The following is an 18524-nucleotide window of genomic DNA, read 5'->3' as shown; positions in this document are numbered from 1 at the left end:
TCAGAGAATGGAGATCAATTTATAAATCTGAGGCATGTGTAGAATATTTTGGAAAAGATGTCTGGAAAGTAGAGAGATATCGAAGAATGACACTGCAGAAAGTTTGGCTTATAAAAACAGATTTGGAAGCAGTCATGAAAATTGTGTCCTCCTATCCACCCAAATTCATATTTTGAAGTTCTAATCCCTAGCACCTCAGAATATGCATATATTTGGAGTTGGGTCTTTAAAGATGTGACTAAGTTAAAATGAGGTCATTAGGATGGGCCCTACTCCCTAATGAATGGCCGCTTCATACAAAAAGATTAGTACAAGAAGCCAGACGTCCAACAGATGTGGTATATATATACAATGGAATATTATGCAGCCATCAAAAGAAATGAAAGATTGCCATTTGTAATGACGTGGATGGAACTAGAGGGTATGATGCTGAGCGAAATAAGTCAATCAGAGAAAGAAAATTATCATATGATCTCTCTGATATGAGGAATTTGAGAGGCAGGGCAGGGGGTTTGGCGGGTAGGGAAGGAAAAAATGAAACAAGATGGGATCGGGAGGGAGACAAACCATAAGAGGCTCTTAATCTTACAAAATAAACTGAGGGTTGCTGGGGGAAGAGGAGAGGGAGAGGGTGGTTGGGTTATGGGCATTGGGGAGGATATGTGCTATGGTGAGTGCTGTGAAGTGTGTAAGCCTGATGATTCATTATATGTTAATAAAATAATTAATAAAAATTAAAATTAAAAAAATTTAAAAATTAAAAAAAATTTGTACACAGACAAGGGACTATGTGAAGACCAAGGGAGAAGATGGCAAGCTATAAGGCAAGAAGAGAGGCTTCTGAAGAAACCACCCTTGCAAACACCTTGATCTTGGATTTCCAGCCTCTAGAATTAAGAAAAAAATTTATTTCTGTTGTTTAAGCAACCCAAGTCCATTGTACTTTGTTATGGCAGGCCTAGCAAACCCATATAGAAGTTATTAATGCAGATATAACATACAAAAACAAAAGGAGGAAATATAATGTTGGAATAGTATATAGAGTAGGAAGTGAAAATTGCTGGGCACAGTCCTCTAGAGAATAGCAAATTCTAACAGCATAGTATGAGCAGCCTTTGAGATGCTAAATATAATCCTGAGGAGGAAACAGGATCTATAGTTTAATGCAAATTAAAGTAACAACTGTCTATATACCAGAAATGCTAAAATTTAAAAAACTACCATGTGGTAGTGAAGATGTGAAACAGTGGTGGCGATGAATATAGTAAGTAGTTAAAATCAAGAATGCAGATGAAATTGTCTAGAAAGAGAATGTACAGAAGAATCCTAACAAGTGGGATTAGAGAACAATAAACCTACAAAGGGGACTAAAATGGGAACTGGGGGGAGCTCAAGGAAAGGAGGCAAATGGGCCAGAGAAAGGAGAACAGAGATGTTAAAAGAAAGAGGTACAATCCATATAAAATACTGAATATATACATATAGGTGGCACAGACAAATAAGCTTTCATAATAGAAAAATATCTCCTAGCTGGGTATTTTAATTGCAGATTTTAAAGCAATTTTCTAGGGGCGCCTGGGTGTCTCAGTGGGTTAAAGCCTCTGCTTTCAGCTCAGGTTGTGATCCCCAGGGTCCTGGGATAGAGCCCCACATCAGGCTTTCGGCTCAGTGGGGAGGTTCTTCCTCCTCTCTCTCTGTCTGCCTGCCTACTTGTGATCTCTGTCTGTCAAATATATAAATAAAATCTTAAAATAATAATAATAATTAATAAATAAAGCCACTTTCTATTTCTTGAAAAAAGGCAAATATATAGCTGGCCAACGTTGGACAAGTTCAAGAGGCAACATACAATCTATGTGGTCTGGTCCCTATGTAAATAAGCATATAAAGTAACTTTTCTACTAGGTAAGTTTCTTTTCTTTTTTTAAAGATTGTATTTATTTATTTGAGAGAGAGAGAGGGAAAGAGCACAAGATGGGGTAAGAGGCAGAGGGAGAGGGAAAAGCAGACTCTCCCGCTGAGCAGGGAGCCAATGCAGGGCTCAGTCCCAGGACCCTGAGGTCATAACCTCAGGTGACTGAGACACCCAGGTGCCCTCTACTAAGTAAGTTTCATTTATTAAGACAGAATTTATAGTTTCTACTGAGCAGGTAAGATAGTGTCTGTTAAGGATCAAATGATGGTTATAATAAGTTCCTATAATTCAAGATTATTATAATGTCACACAAACATATTCCTCTATAATAATAAAATAAGCACAAAATAACATATAAATGAAAGATATATTTAGGCAGTTTCAACAAGGTGAAATGGATCTTGTAATTCTTGTAATCATTAAATTAATTTGTCACTAATGTCTTTACAAAAATATAAATCTAAAATAAGAACCTTACTTTCAGGGCTTTCTTTCTGCCATTGACTGAGTTCAGCAGTCAAACATTTCGCTTGCATAATTAATAATGACGGCTATAAAAAAAAAAGAAAGTATAAAACAAAGTCATTTTTTACAAAGTATTCTTAGATATTTACAGATGATAGTGTAGACATCTTAATACTTTATCTCAAGTTCCTAACATAAACAGCTAACATAACAGGCACCCAAAGTATAAAAAATTATTGCTCCAAACAGAATTCTGCTTTAAACCATTCCTAATTATCGCTCAAAAATTGCCTGTTATTCCAGAGACAGTCTTAAAAAATGATCAGTTCTATTTTACCACTGAACCTAAAATAAAAGGACCTAAATATATTTCTATTATTCCCTAAATAAATATTACTTTAAAAATATATGGGGATATGGCTGGCTTAGTCAGTGGAGCATGTGACTCTTGATCTTAGAAATGTGAGTTCGAACCCCACATTTGGTATAAAGATTACTCAAAAATAAAATCTTCAAAAACGTAAGATGTTATTTCTTGCCAACAGTTTTTAGACAAATTTGCTTTAGGGGAAACTTGGTGGCTCTGTCGGAGAGCATGCAACACTTGATCTTGGAGTCATGAGTTCAACCCTACAGCCCACTATCCCCAGATAGTGTTTACTTTAAAAAAGACAAATTTACTTTAAAGATATTCTTTTTTTTTTTTAAGATTTTATTTATTTATTGACAGAGAGACACACAGCTAGAGAGGGAACACAAGTAGGATGAGTTGGAAAGGAAGAAAGAAGCTTCCCACTGAGCACGGAGCCCAACGGGGGGCTCCATCCTGGACTCTGGGATCATGACCTGAGCTGAAGGCAGACACTTAACTAGGCCACCCGGCGCTCCTAAAGATACTCTTTTTTTCTCTATGCACCTTAGGAAAAATAGCGACTTCTTTTAGTTAGGTTGCTAAAAATAAATTTAAATACATACATAGAGGGGCACCAGGGTGGCTCAGTGGGTTAAAGCCTCTGCCTTTGGCTCAGGTCATGATCCCAGGGTCCTGGGATCAAGCCCTGCATCAGGCTCTCTGCTCAGTGGGGAGCCTGCTTCCTCCTCTCTCTCTCTGCCTACTTGTGATCTCTGTCTGTCAAATAAATAAATAAAATCTTTAAAAATAAATAAATACACACATAGAGGGTCACCTGCCTGGCTCAGGCAGTAGAGCATGAACTATTGACCTCAGGTTGTGAGTTTGAGCTCCACATTAAGCAGAGATTACGTAATTAAAAAAAAAAAAATTCTTTAAATACATACATAGAGACAATCATAAAATGAGATTGTTTTCAAAGGCTGCTTAAAAAACCAATTTTGTTAAATTGGTTTTATTAAAAACCAATCTCAAACAACAGTTTAAGATGATATGTTTCTGATAGTAAGTGGCTCCAAGCACTGTAATTTTAAGAATTATAAATCTATGTGATAAATCTGTCGCCTGGTTAGATTATTAAATTGAAGTCTATGTATGCCTAAAGTTAAATTTCAGAACATTTTTATCACCTCTATATAATTCTTATTGGTAGTCAGATAAAAAATGCAATGGGCATTACTGTAATATTTACACTTAAAGAACAAGTACTGTCTTTTTAGCCATTTTTCAAAAGATTTTATTTATTTATTTATTTATTTATTTATTTATTTATTTGAGAGAGAGTGCATGCACAAGATGGGTGAGGAGCAGAGGGAGAGAGACAAGCAGACTCCGGGCTAAGCACAGAGCCCCATATGGAGCTCAATCCCACCACCGAGATCATGACCTGAGCCAAAATCAAGAGTCGAATGGATGCTTAATCAAGTGAGTCACCTAGGTGCCCCTTAACCAATTTTTATAATACAAAGCAGGTTTGTATTATATTGTATCAAAACACTGACTATTGAATAGTCAAGAGACAAAAAACCTAGGATATTTGAAAGCTTTATGTAATTATATAAAAGTGCATTTTCAGTTTTTGAAATTTTTACCAAAGAGGAGTTTAACATTATTTTCTTATAGATAATTAAATATGAATGTGAAAGGTTTGTTGTGAACCATAAAGCAATTTTATAAATGCTAATTATAACTAAGAAACAACAAATTCTTAAAAAGTAGTACGTAAACTACACAAAACTATCTTAGGGATAAGAAATTGGTATCACTTTTCCTGCACATATTAGGTTGAAATGCATCAAATAACAAATATTCATTTTTTAACCTTTAAAGATTTTTTTTTAAATTTTTTTATTTGACAGAGAGAGATCACAAGTAGGCAGAGAGGCAGGCAGAGAGAGGGGAAGGAAGCAGGCTCCCTGCTGAGCAGAGTGCCCAACGAGGGGCTGGATCCCAGGTCCCTGAGATCATGACCTGAGCCGAAGGCAGCGGCTTAACCATTGAGCCACCCAGGTGCCCCATTTTTTAACCTTTAAAAAAACAAGCAATTTCATACACTTCAACCTTATACTATGTTGATGAAGTACAGTTCTTACCTTCCCACAGCCCAACTGAGGCAAACACTCAAATTATTTCTGATCTTGGCATAAACAATACTTCTTAAAAAACAGCAATATTTCTAAAGTGATTTATGTGAAATTTGAGAATCCCTTCCATTTTCTTATTTAAAATAACTTCTTTCTTTAACAATTGAATTTTAAGGCTGAAATTTTAATGTTAATAGGTACACAAAAAAGGTAACTAAGCAAGCCTGAGATTAGTTAAAGGCCTGCTTTCAAGTTTAGCCTTTGGCTGGCTTCTGGGAACTTGTATTTTGAGATGGTTCCCACCAAAACTTACTAAGAGTGGCTCATTGTGACTTAACTGTGTTTGCAAAGAATATGACTTAAGCTGAACACCTGCTTTCCTTTTGGAAATCTGGTATTTTGTAACTGCTACGCAGCAGGTGCCTATGTGACTAGTCCCCACAAAACACTTGGTCATTGAATCTTAATGAGGGTCCCTGGTAGAAAACATTTCACACTGCCATAACTCCTTGGGGGAATTAAGAACATCTTGTATGACTCCGCTAAGAGAGGACTCCTGAAAGCTTTTGTATTATATCCTCTGGACTTTACCTTATAGTCCTTTTCCCTTTGTTGATTTTACTCTGCATCCTTTTAATGTAATGTATCTTATCCATGAATATAACTATACACTGAGCCTTGTGAGTTCTTCTGTGACTTACTGTGAGTGTTGTGAATTACCCCTGGGGTTAATCTTGGGGACTCTCAACACAATAGGAAAAGATATTTTGTGGATCCCTTACACAATGTTCTTATTAACTACTTCAGGCTGCATTCTTTACAACCATATAAGCACTTCCACCAAAGCCAGTTGTTTGTTTGGCTCACTGCGTGAAAATCATTCAGGAAATGTACAGGCCCAATCCCTAGTGAGTCTTTGTTTTTCGGGGGTGGGGGGATTTAAAAATGTACTCCTTCAATTACTATTTATAGCACCTAGTATTCCTTTTCTTTAAATTATGCAATTATTTTACTTTTTTACTTTGAGAAGATTTTTATTTTTATTTTAATTCAATTAACATACAATGTATTATTAGTTATAGAGGTATAAATCAATCATTCATTGGTCTTATATAATACCCAGTGCTCATCACATCATGTGCCCTCCTTAATATCCATTGCCCAGTTACCCCATCGCCTTATCCCTTCCCGTCCAGCAACCCTCAGTTTGTTTCCTATGATTAAGAGTCTCTTAGAGTTTGTCTCCCTCTTCAATTTCATATTGTTTTGATTTTTCCTTTTTTTCCCTATAATCCTGTTTTATTTCTTTTTTTTTTTTTAAAGATTTTATTTATTTATTTGACAGAGAGAGAGATCACAAGTAGGCAGAGAGGCAGGCAGAGAGAGAGGAGGCAGAGAGAGAGGAGGAAGCAGGCTCCCTGCAGAGCAGAGAGCCCCATGCGGGACTCAATCCCAGGACCCTGAGATCATGACCTGAGCCGAAGGCAGCGGCTTAATCCACTGAGCCACCCAGGCGCCCCTGTTTTATTTCTTAAATTCCACAAGAGTGAGATCATATAATAATTGTATTTCTCTGATTAACTTATTTTGTCTAGCAAACATCTTCTAGTTCCATCCACATCATTACAAATGGCAAGATCTCTTTTTTTTTTTTTTTTTTTGATGGCTGAGTATTCCATTGTATAGATGTATCACGTCTTCTTTATCCATTCATCTGTCAATGGACATCTGGGCTCTTTCCATAGTTTGGCTATTGTGGACAATGCTGCTATAAACCTTGGAATGCAGGTGCCCCTTTGGATCACTATATTTGTATCTCTGGGGTAAATACACAGTAGAGCAATAGCTGGGTCATATGGTAGCTCTATTTTCAACCTCTTGAGAAATCTCCATACTGTTTTCCAGAGTGTCTGCTCCACCTTAATAATAAGTCTGATTCAGCAGGTCTCAGTTTCTACAATATGAAAACCATATTTCCCAAGAAAACCAGATAACAGTTTATTTATCATACAAGGCTGTTTCAAATACAATATTCAGTTTTAGCTGGTATAAGAGAACTCTATATTTATTGATAGATGCAAAATTTTTTTAAAAGATGGCTTAATTCTCTATTACTAATTTTTAAAGAGCTGATATAATAGGTACTTCCAAAAGTGACAAGTTAGTTTTTCCCCTTCTTTTTCTCTCTCATTCTCATTTTTATTCAGTATTGTTACGCTCAAAGATTTTCATTTTTTCATATTGTTATAATCAATGAAGGCCATTATTCCTTTTCATGCTCCAGTGATATCAAATTTATGTTTTTATGGAGCAGTAGTTCAATCTTTTTTTTTCATAACTTACTTTTTTTTCAAATTAGACAGTTTTACACTAAATAGAACAAAAGGAAACTTAAATCACCAATAGTTTACACGTAAACTTGATTCCAGTTGTAATGAAAAGAAGTAGAACAAAAAAATGCAAGCCCTCAAGAAAGCTTCCATATTATATCTTGCTCCATAAACTGATGACTGCTGGTCCTGATTCTGACTTCACTTGTCTTCTGCTCTGTAAAAGGCCATGAATCACATGAACCCCCAAGTGGAGCTTGCTGGTGGCAGACACAAGCATACACCTTCCTTACCTGCTGCCCTTGTAACACACAGAACCTGTTTTTAAATGTAAACTGTGTGATTCGGAATTCAGGAGTACCTTCAATTGGTTCTTATGTCTTCTGACATGCTACTACCAGTTTAGAGATCTTTCTTTAGAGTCAATTGTATATTTGACTGTGTTCTTAAAGTTAACACTAAAATATTTTTAATTTTTCATATGGACAAATATATCTAGTTTTCTTTTATAATATCTAGGTTTCTACTATTAGCCAAGAAGTTTGCCTTATCCTTAGATTGCACAGAGTCCCCCAACTTTTCTTGTTTAGATTTTTATAGCAATCGAACCAGAATATATGTTTCTACAATGAAATACAGAGGTCCAATTTTATTTTCTCCCAAATGGATAACTAGTTGCACCACTATCATTTATTAACTAATTCATCCTTTTCCCACAAACTGGCTATCATCTTTGTTGTTTTTTTGGGTTTTTTTTTTTAAGATTTTATTTATTTATTTGACAGAGAGAGCGATCATAAGTAGTCAGAGGCAGGCAGAGAGAAAGCGGGGAGCAGGCTCCCCGCCGAGCAGAGAGCCCAATGTGGAGCTCAATCCCACCCTGAGATCATGACCTGAGCTGAAGGCAGAGGATTAATCCGCTGAGCCACCCAGGTGCCCCATCTTTGTCATTTTTAAAATTCTGAATCCATTGCACTGATCTACTGGTATATTTCTAAACCAATTCCATAGGTCCTTCATTATTAAAATGGATATCTTAATCCTTTGTTCAAGCATATAATAAAATCAGTTAAGGTTTCACACATACAGTAAAAAAGAAAAAAAACAACTGGCTATTATACCCAAGACAAAGTAGGATAATAGGGGTTCAAATTTTTAAGAAGGTATCTTAATTGCAGTTTTTAACTCACCAGTTAAACATATGTGTAACCATTAAAAGATAATAAAGAAAATATTTATAATACTTTATTTAAAAAGTATTTAAAATATTTCTCTTAAATCAGGAAGAGTAGAGAATTTTCCAAGTGATTAAGCATACAGGTATCAACAAACTTTTATGTGGGCTTAATATAGATGAATAATATTCTTATCCAAAACAAAATGAATTAAACTTATCTATTTTTAGGAAGAAAAAAAGGATTCATACCTGAGCATTTGAATCAGTGAGTGTCTCAGTTCCAACAAGTGATAATTTTTTCTGACACTTGATTTAAAAAGTAAATAAAAACAAAACAAAAAGCAAAGCAAAACAAAAAAAGTAAATAAAACAAGTCATACACGATAAGCTTTTATTTATAACAACTACTTTTCCCTCTTTTATACCAGTCAGTGTAATATTCCTTTTAAAATAATAAATACAAATAACTGATGTAAGAGAAGAGTTTACATTCCTCACTTTCTAAGCAAGAGGATCAGGAAGGCCCCCAAACAGGTCCCATGGTGAATACATCAAAAGTAGAAAGGGATACTAGAGTCTACATAGAACAAAAAAATGAGCATAAGAAATAAAGAAAAAGAAAATACAAACTAATAGCTAGAGTGAATTTGAAGTTAGATAATAGAAAAATAGGAAATAACAGAATAAGAAGGAAAACACTGTAGAAAAATAACAAGAAGAGGTAAAAAGATAGTTAAGATCATTAGAGAATAGAGCCTTCAGGAGATACTGTTTCTATTCCATTTAAAAAACCCACAACCATTAATAGTATTATATCTGATTGAAAATATGGGTAATTTAAATTTTACTCGTGTTTATTTCTAGTAGCAGTTATCCCTTTATAAAAAAAATTTTTTTTTTAAGATTTATTTATTTGAGAGCAAGCAGCAGCAGGGAGAGGGGCAAAGGAGGAGAGAAAGAATCTCATGTAGACTACATGCTGAGTTCAGAGCCCAAACTGGACGTTGATTTCCAGACCCTGAGATCACTACCTGAGCCCAAATAAAGACTTAACTGACTATACCACCCAGGCACCCCCCCCAAATTTTTTATCTTTAAATTTCAATTTCTATACTGAAAAAATACCAAAACAAACAAAAAACAATTATATATATATTCTCTTGAAAATACACTAATCATAGAGAGTACCAATAATTTATATTAAAAAATAATTTTAAAAAAAGAAAATCAATAACCTGCCCTAGTATAAAATTTTACTGCAAAGAACGGGATGTGAAGCCTGTGGCCTATACCATACACTATGCTAGTAGAAAAAACTTTTACCAATATACTGCAATTTACCAGAAGTGATTCTATCTCATCAGAAAATGTACATAAATTTCAAAGACAACTTTCTCTAAATTAATTCATATTTTCATTCAAACTCCATAATTACACGTTCTCTCTGCTCCTCTATTCTGTCTTAGGAAATGAACCTCACCAAGGCTGGCCGAAACGAGAAACCTGAAAATATCCATAATTTTCCCCCATTTCACAGCAATTAAGTTCCAAATCCTTTTGGTCCTACCTCCTTAGTAACTCTTGAAACCTACCATTTGCAATGATAGGATTTAGCCCTACAGTACTTATGAGAGCTAGTACTGGAGCCTTCTAAATGCTCTTTCTACCTATAGTCTCCGTCCTCTATATTTCATTTTCTTCAAAATCACCAAGTACTTTTCTCAACTGCATCTCCTGTCACTTCATGTTTATAATCTTTTAATAACTCCCCATACAATAAACTTGACAAAATCCTACATGTTTTTATTCCTAATTACTTTCCCAGCCTCACTCCACAGATCGTTCTTCTAATTTACTGTCGTAATATTCTACCTAGAATTCTCTAATCTTTCCCAATGTTTATATATTTTGATCCTTCTCCTTTGTGTAACTCTCTCAGAGGCTACTTCCTATTTATTCTCTAGAAATGAATTCAGTTTTTACTGCTTTTAATTAATTTATTTATTTAATTTTTAGAGGTGGTGGGAGGGGTTGAAGGAGAGGGAGAGAGAGAATCTTAAGGTTCCCACCCAGTGCAGAGCCTGATGCAGAGCCCAATCTCAGAACCCTGAGATCATGACCCAAGGCGAAAGCAAGAGTCGGAAACTTAACCAACTGAGCCACCTTAGGCACCCCTAGTTATTACTGCTTTTAGAAAGCTATCCTTGACTCTTTCAATCTAGGTTTATTACTTGTCCTAAAGTTGTCTTTGCATTTCTACCACAATATTTGTAATACAATGGCTACTGTCTCTATTAGAAGATAACCTCCTATGGCAGGGACTGTCAATAATTTTTTCTCTTTCTATAGCTCTATATTCTGTGGCATAAAGAATCTCAAATAATGCTTAGAGGTCTAAAAGCTATATATAACATTTATTGTATAACATAATGGCTTTCAGGAACCAGCATAATTATTTTTCATAAGTCTATTAATGAAATTAATATAGAAATTAAATCTTATGTAGTTAATATATATATATATCACTTTTACCTCTTAGTACTTACTTCTTCCATATCTTTCCACATTTCTTCACATTCTTTAATAAGTTCTTCTTCAGCATTTGTAACATCTTCCATATCTGTAGTACTGTCTGGATCCAGATCTTGCTGATTCACTGACATGTGCCTTGTAATAATTAGCCTTGTAAGAAAAACTGAAGTAAAAATATTTATTCATTTAACAATATTGCTGAACACCTAGCACTTCCCAGATACTCACCTAGGAACTATACATGTGAACAGTGAACAAAATGGGCAAAAATCCTTCCCTATCATGGAACTTATATTTTTCTCTCTTTCTCTATCTATATATATCAAATAATTTATAAATGGAAATAATAACTTTTAAAAAGATTTATTTATTTATTTGAGAGAAACAGAGCGAGAGAGAGTGCATGCTAGTAGGGGAAGGGGCAAAGTGAGAGAGACAGATAGAATCTTCAAGCAGACTCCCCGCTGAGTGAGGAGCCCAAGTGGGGCTCCATCCCAGGACCCTAAGATCATGAGCTGAGCTGAAATCAAGAGTGGGATGCTTAACCAAGTGAGCCATCCAGGTACCCCAATATAAGTGGAAAGAATTATAATTTTGTGGAGGAAAGCAAGACAGGGAAGAAAATAGGAAGTGTTGGGAGAGGTAATACAATTTTATAAACAATGTGGTCACTTAAGGTCATTGAGAAGTTGACAAATGAGCAAAAAACATGAAGGAGATAAGGAAGTGAAACATGGGGATATTTAGAAGAAGAGGTTGCAGGCAGGGAACTGCCAGTGCAAAGACCCTGGGGCAGGAAATATGACTGGCATGTTCCTGGAGCAGTAAAGCAGCCAGTGTGATTGGAGCAAAGTAAAGCAGAGAACACAAGATGGAATCAGAGAGGATAGAGGGATGAGACCATGTGAGCTTTGTAGGCCAATTTAAGGACTTAAGCTGAGATAGTAAACAATTACAGGATTTTCAGTAGGGGAATGACTTAATTTGAATTAAATTTTAACAGTCAAACTCTGGTTAACAACAGCCAGTAAGGTCAGAAGCAGAAAACTAGTTAGAAAGTTATTGCAATGATCCAAGAAATTTTTTATTATTAAAAAAGTTTAGAACTGAGGCGACTGGGTGGCTCAATGGGTTAAGCCTCTGCCTTCGGCTAGGGTAATGATCTCAGGGTCCTGGGATCGAGCCCCATGTCGGGCTCTCTGCTCAGCGGGGAACCTGCTTCTCCCTCTCTCTTTGTGCCTGCCTCTCTGCCTACTTGTGATCTCTGTCTCTCAAATAAATAAATAAAATCTTTTAAAAAAAGAAAAAGTTTAGAACTAAGTAATTAGAAAGATGGAGTTGCCAGTTGATTTCTAAGATGAAGAAGAGAGTGGAGGAAACAGATTCAGCAAGATATGGGGGAGAGATGATTAAGAATTCAATTTCAGACTTTCTAAAAAAGTGCAGATGCTGATTAAGCAACTGAATGTATGTGTATGGAGTTCAAGGGGAAGTTTCAAGCTAGAATTTGAATCATCAACCATACAAAATATTTAAAGCCGTGAGACTGGGTGAGATCACAAAAGCAAGAATGTACAGGCAGAAATGCGAAGAGTTTCAGATCTGGAGAAAATGAGGAAGAACCACCAAACCAGTCTAAAAAGCACAAAAAGGGTAAGAAGAAAATTAATGAGTATGAAATCCTGAAATTCAAAATACAAAAGTACTAAAGGAAGGAGTGATGAATTATCAAATTATCAAATATGAGAAAGGTAAATTAGATAAAAACAGAATTGACAATTTACTTAGCAATATGAGTTGAGGATTGTATTTTCCAAAAACAGTCACAGCAATATTTCAGAAGGTTGCAGTGAACCAGAAGCTAAAAATCTTTAAGAAATGAAGGAGCATGATGTAATCCTGCCAAATGACCAATGCAAGGAGTGGTAGGTGGTGGAGTCTGATGGCATGAAATTCCAAGGTGGGACAATTTTAAGGAAGTAGACAGATCAAAAAAGAATAATAAAGATGTCTACCCCACAACACCAACACCAAATGCAAATAACCCACTCCCCCAGATCATTTCTACTTTTATGTTCATGGAACTTAAGTTTTAAATTGTTTAATCAGACTTATCAACAGAGAGGTTTTTTTGTTTGTTTGTTTTTGAAGATTTTATTTATTTATTTGACAGAGAGAGATCACAAGTAGGCAGAGAAACAGGCAGAGAAGGGGGCAGGAAGCAGGCTCCCTGCTGAGCTGAGAGGCTGATGCGGGGCTCAATCCCAGAACCCTGAGATCATGACCTGAGCCAAAGGCAGAGGCTTAACCCACTGAACCACCCAGGCGTCCCGAACAGAGAGGTTTTAAAGAAACATAGGGAGATACATCATGTTCATAGATTGAAGGACTCAATACTATAAAGATGTTATTTTCCTCAAATTGATCTATTAAACCTTAAACAAATTTTTTTCTTGTTTTTGTGGCACATGACAAGCTAATTCTAAGTTTACAGAAAAGTAAGAAGCCAAAAACAGTCAAGGCCATCATGAAGATGAAAAGACTTTATCAGATTTAAAATTTTTTTTAAAAGATTTTATTTATAAAAAAAAATAAAATAAAAGATTTTATTTATTTATTTGACAGAGAGAGAGATCATAAGTAGGCAGAGAGGCAGGCAGAGAGAAAGGGGGAAGCAGGCTCCCCGCTGAGCAGACAGCCCAAGGTGGGGCTCGATCCCAGAACCCTGGGATCATGACCTGAGCCAAAGGCAGAGGCTTAACCCACTGAGACACCCAGCTGCCCCGCTTTATCAGATTTTAAACTTATTATAAAACTATACTAATTTTTATATTATAGAATGAGCACATGGATAGGCAAACTGAGCAATGGAACACAAAAAGAAAGTCCTTCTAGATTCACACATTTATGGACCTATGATATATAACAGAGATGGCAATGTAAATTTTTAAAAAATTTTATCTATTTATTTGACAGAGAGAGAGAATGAGCGGGTGGTGGGGAGAGAGAGAAGTAGGCTCCTCAGAGAGCCTGATGAGGGACTTGATCTCAGGACTCTGGCATGACCTGAACCAAAGGCAGATGCTTAACAGACTGAGCCATGCAGGTGTCCCTACAGCAAGGCAAATTAAAGGGATACAAATCGGAGGATATTTCCTATACTATATTGCTTCCCCCCCCCCCCGTATAATTTGGCCCTCTATAGAACATAATTACTCATTCTTTTTAACTAACTGCATAGTATTTGGGGGGAAAAATAACCCTAGATATATACTTCAATCTTAAACCATCCCTGCATTCCTCAAAAATTCCAAAAACAGAAATGATAAAATAGAACATGAAGAAAACATGGAGACATCTTTTTTGCTTGGATTGGAAAAGCATTCCTAACAAAACTAAGTAAAATCTCTATAAAATTTTTTAAAATTCTGCATGGACAAAGATATCATTAAAAAGTTAAAATCTGGGGCACCTGGGTGGCACAGTGGGTTAAGCCTCTGCCTTCAGCTCAGGCAGGTCATGATCTCAGGATCCTGGAATCGAGCCCCGCATCGGGCTCTCTGCTTGGCGGGGAGCCTGCTTCCCCCTCTCTCTCTGCCTGCCTCTCTGCCTACTTGGGATCTCTCTGTCTGTGTCAAATAAATAAAATCTTAAAAAAAAAAAAAAGAAAGAAAGAAAAAGTTAAAATTTAGGGGCACGTGGGTGGCTCAGTGGGTTAAGCCTCTGCCTTCGCCTCAGGTCATGATCTCAGGGTCCTGGGATGGAGCACTGCATTGGCCTCTCTGCTCAGCAGGAAGCCTGCTTCCCCCTCTCTTTCTGCCCGCCTCCTCTCTGCCTACTTATGATTTCTCTCTCTGTCAAATAAATAAAATCTTAAAAAAAAAAAGAAAAAAGAAATAATATTGAAAAGAGTGTTGAAAAAGAACTGTGCACTGTTGGTAAACCAATCACTTTGGAGGATAATAAGCAATATCCATCAAAATTTTAAATACAGTTACTTTCTGACCCCAAAATTCTATTCCTAGGAATAATCCTACAGATAGATATATTTGCTTCAGTCTACATGGGTATGCTTACTACAGCATTATCCAAAAAACTTTGTGTGAACTCTATAATTGGACTATCCAGGTTTATTCCTAGCTTCAATACTTACAAGCTGTGTGATCTTGGGCAAGTCACTTAAACTGTCTGAGCCTCAGTTTCCTTATCTGTAAAATGAAGATAATAATATTACTTACCCCATAAATTTATGACAGTTCAATAGGTTAATATGTATAAAGCTCTTAGAACCGTACCAGGCATATAAAGAAATATATTATTAGCTATTAACATTTCAATTACCTTTCTGAAGTCAATTAGTAAGACTAGTTAAGTAACTTATGCCATATCCAAAAATGTTTGTACAGAACATCTTCCTTGGTATACATAAAAGATATAGTTAAGTACACAAAGTCACAAACATTAACAATTTTAGAATATTTCCAAGCAAAAAAGTCAAACATATACACCTATTTGTTTTAAATATACCTTAACTTAAATTAAGTGCAAATTGTTCTTTCCCCACTTTGTCAAATACTAATCTGTAAAATACATTGTATGTGAAAAAAATGTGAAATTGTTTGTGTGCATTTGTGTGGATAGATGTTCAACAAACTAGCTGAAATAGAAACTCAATGTAGCATAGGAATACAGATTTTTTTTTTAAAGATTTTATTTATTTATTTGACAGAGTGAGAGATCACAAGGTGGCAGAGTGGCAGGCAGAGACAGAGAAGCAGGCTCCCCACTGAGCAGAGAGCCTGATGTGGGCCCCAATTCCAGGGCCATAAGAGCATGACCTGAGCCTAAGGCAGAGAGGCTTAACCCACTGAGCCACCCAGGCACCCCTAGAATACAGATTTCTAAAAACATATAAGAGTTTAACTCTATCCCTCTACCACATTTTGTATCCTTAAATGTACCTTCCTAAAAAGAGAGCAAGTCAACCTCAGGGATCTCAGTTAGTATTCCAATTCCCACTCACATACTGAAGAATATTGCCATATTTAGGGATACTACGCTATACAAACTTAAAAGATCTAATACCAAATTAAAGAAACTCATACTATTATTGGAAAAAGACTAATATACATGAAATAAACTAATAGAAAGTATCCATACAATTCTAAGATCAATGGAATAGAACAGAAAGCCCAGAAATAAACCCCACACCCATACGGTCAATTTACAACAAAGGAGCCAGTAATAAACAATGGGGAAAGAACAGTGTCTTCAATAAACTGCGTTGGGAAAACTGGATAGCCACATGCAAAAGAATCAAACAGGACCACTACCTAATACCTTACACAAATACTAACTCGGAATGGATTAAAGACTTTAATGTAACACCTGAAACTACAAAAACTCCTGGAAGAAATATAGACAGTAAATTCCTTGGGGATATTTGGCAGAGGTGTGTGTGGAAGTGGATGCTGACACCAAAAGCAAAGGCAACAAAAGAAAAAATAAACACGTGTGAATTCAGCAAACTAAAGTTTCTGCTCAGCAAAGGAAACCATCAACAAAATGAAAATGGAAGGGGAAAAAATATTTGAAAACCATTTCTAAAAAAGGGTTAATATTCAAATTATGTTAGAACTCTTACAACACAAAAGTTAAAAAAAAATACAATTAAAAAATAGGCAGAGGATCTGAACAGAAATTTCTCTAAAGAAGAAAGATGGCCAACAGATACATGCAAAGATGTTCAACATCACTAATCATCGGTAAATGCAAATCAAAACCACTATGAGATATCATCTCATACCTCTTAGAATAGCTATTTTCAAAAAGACAAGAAATAAAAGGGCACCCTTACGCACTATTGGTGGGAAGGTAAATTCACACTGCCACTGTGGAAAATATCTTGGAGGTTCCTCAAAAAATTAAACACAGAACTACCATATGATCCAGCAACTCTTCTGGGTATTTACCTGAAGCAAATGAAAACACTAATTCAAAGATACGTGCACCCACCATGTTCACTACAGCATTAATTAGCAATAACCAAGATACAGGAACAACCTAGGTATTCATAAACGAATTTCCTTTATGGAAATGTGGCCATGTATAAACACACACACACACACCCCTTTACACAAAGAAATATTATTCAGCTATAAAAAAAGAAGGAACTCGGGGCACCTGGGTGGCTCAGTGGGTTAAAACCTCTGCCTTCGGCTCAGGTCATCCCAGGGCTCTCTGTTCCGTGGAAAGCCTGCTTCCCCCTCTCTCTCTGCCTGCCTCTCTGTCCACTTGTGATCCCTGTCTCCCATCCAAGTACTAACCAGGCCCGACCCTGCTTAGCTTCCGAGATCAGACGAGATCGGGCGCGTTCAGGGTGGTATGGCCGTAGACTGATCCCTGTCAAATAAATAAATAAAATCTTAAAAAATATATTCTAAAAAAAAAAAAAAACTTAAAAAAAAAAAAAAAAGAAGGAACTGTCCCTGTTTGTATTAACAAGGATGGCCCTCAAGGGCATTATGCTAAATGAAATAAATCAGACTGTGTAAGACAATTCCCAAATGATTCCACTTAAGTGCCATGTGGAATCTTGAGCGGGGCGGGGGGTAAAGAAAGAGAACCAAGTTCATAGATACAGAGAACAGATTAATAGTTACCAGAGGCAGTGTAGGGAGAGGGAAAAAATGGGTAAAGGGGGCCAGAAAGTACAAACTTGCAGTTATAAAACGGTAAGTCATGGGGATGAAATGTACAGCTAGTGACTATAGTTAATAATACTATATTTGAAAGTTTCTAAGACAGTAGATCTTCAAAGGTCTCATCACAGAGAAAAAAAATTCTGTACGCCTGGTGACAGATGTTAACTAGATACTGTGGTGATCATTTAGAAATATATACGAATAGCCAATCATTATGTCGTCTACCCAGAACTAACACAGTTGGCCCTTGAACAGCATACAGCTGAACTGCGCAGCTCCACTTACACAAACATTTTTTTCCCCAGTAAATACACACATAGTACTGAAAATGTATTTATCTTCCTTATGATTTTAATAACATTTTTTCTCCACCTTACCTTATTGGAATAATACAGTGTATAATTCTTTCCACCCCCGCCAACCCGCCCCCCTCCCCTCAGCAAGAAGTCAGTTTGAAGGCCTTGAAGGGAGGCCCGTAAATTAACCAGTTCCCTCAATTCCCTGCCCCTCCGGCATTCTCCCCTAATCCGGAGCGTTTCTAGAGAGGGAGAAGAGCCGGTCACAACGACTGGCCCGACATCCCGTAAACAATTCCCGTGAGGCAAGGGTCCCACCGTCGGGGCTGCAGTTTTAAGGTACCCGTCAGGCCCACCGTCAAGTTTTTTTCAACTGTTAAGGCGTTCTGCCTATGTCTTACCACCACAGGGCCACGGACTTCAGGTCGCCTCAGCCTGCCGTAGACTAGGCTTCCTAGCCTAGGAAGTTTGCGCGCGCTGCTTGCTAATTGGTCTGCTTCTACCCACGCCAGCCAATCCGGAAACTCGCTTGGCCGCTGACGGATAAACTGCGCCGCTTTTAAGATTGGTAGCAGAGCTGCGTGTGTCGCGCCGTTTCTGACAATTCGG

The 18524-nt window shown here is 36.7% G+C and overlaps 1 protein-coding gene across 1 annotated transcript in view; it reads right to left on the bottom strand.

The window, feature by feature from the left end:
- Nucleotides 1-18417, bottom strand: part of CENPK (centromere protein K) — a 41712-nt gene extending 23295 nt beyond the window's left edge. The window contains exons 1-5 of the mRNA XM_046000269.1: nt 18317-18417; nt 15069-15123; nt 10930-11078; nt 8633-8689; nt 2394-2466 (exon numbers count right to left, since the gene is read on the bottom strand). Coding sequence (XP_045856225.1) covers nt 2394-2466; nt 8633-8689; nt 10930-11046 — 247 coding nt within the window. The 5' untranslated portion in view covers nt 11047-11078; nt 15069-15123; nt 18317-18417. The remainder of the gene's footprint in view (nt 1-2393; nt 2467-8632; nt 8690-10929; nt 11079-15068; nt 15124-18316) is intronic.
- Nucleotides 18418-18524: the final 107 nt, after the last annotated feature.

Source organism: Meles meles, chromosome 3 (genome assembly GCF_922984935.1).
Source record: "Meles meles chromosome 3, mMelMel3.1 paternal haplotype, whole genome shotgun sequence".
In the NCBI taxonomy this organism is placed as follows: domain Eukaryota; kingdom Metazoa; phylum Chordata; class Mammalia; order Carnivora; family Mustelidae; genus Meles; species Meles meles.
This window is presented reverse-complemented; position numbering and strand designations above follow the sequence as displayed.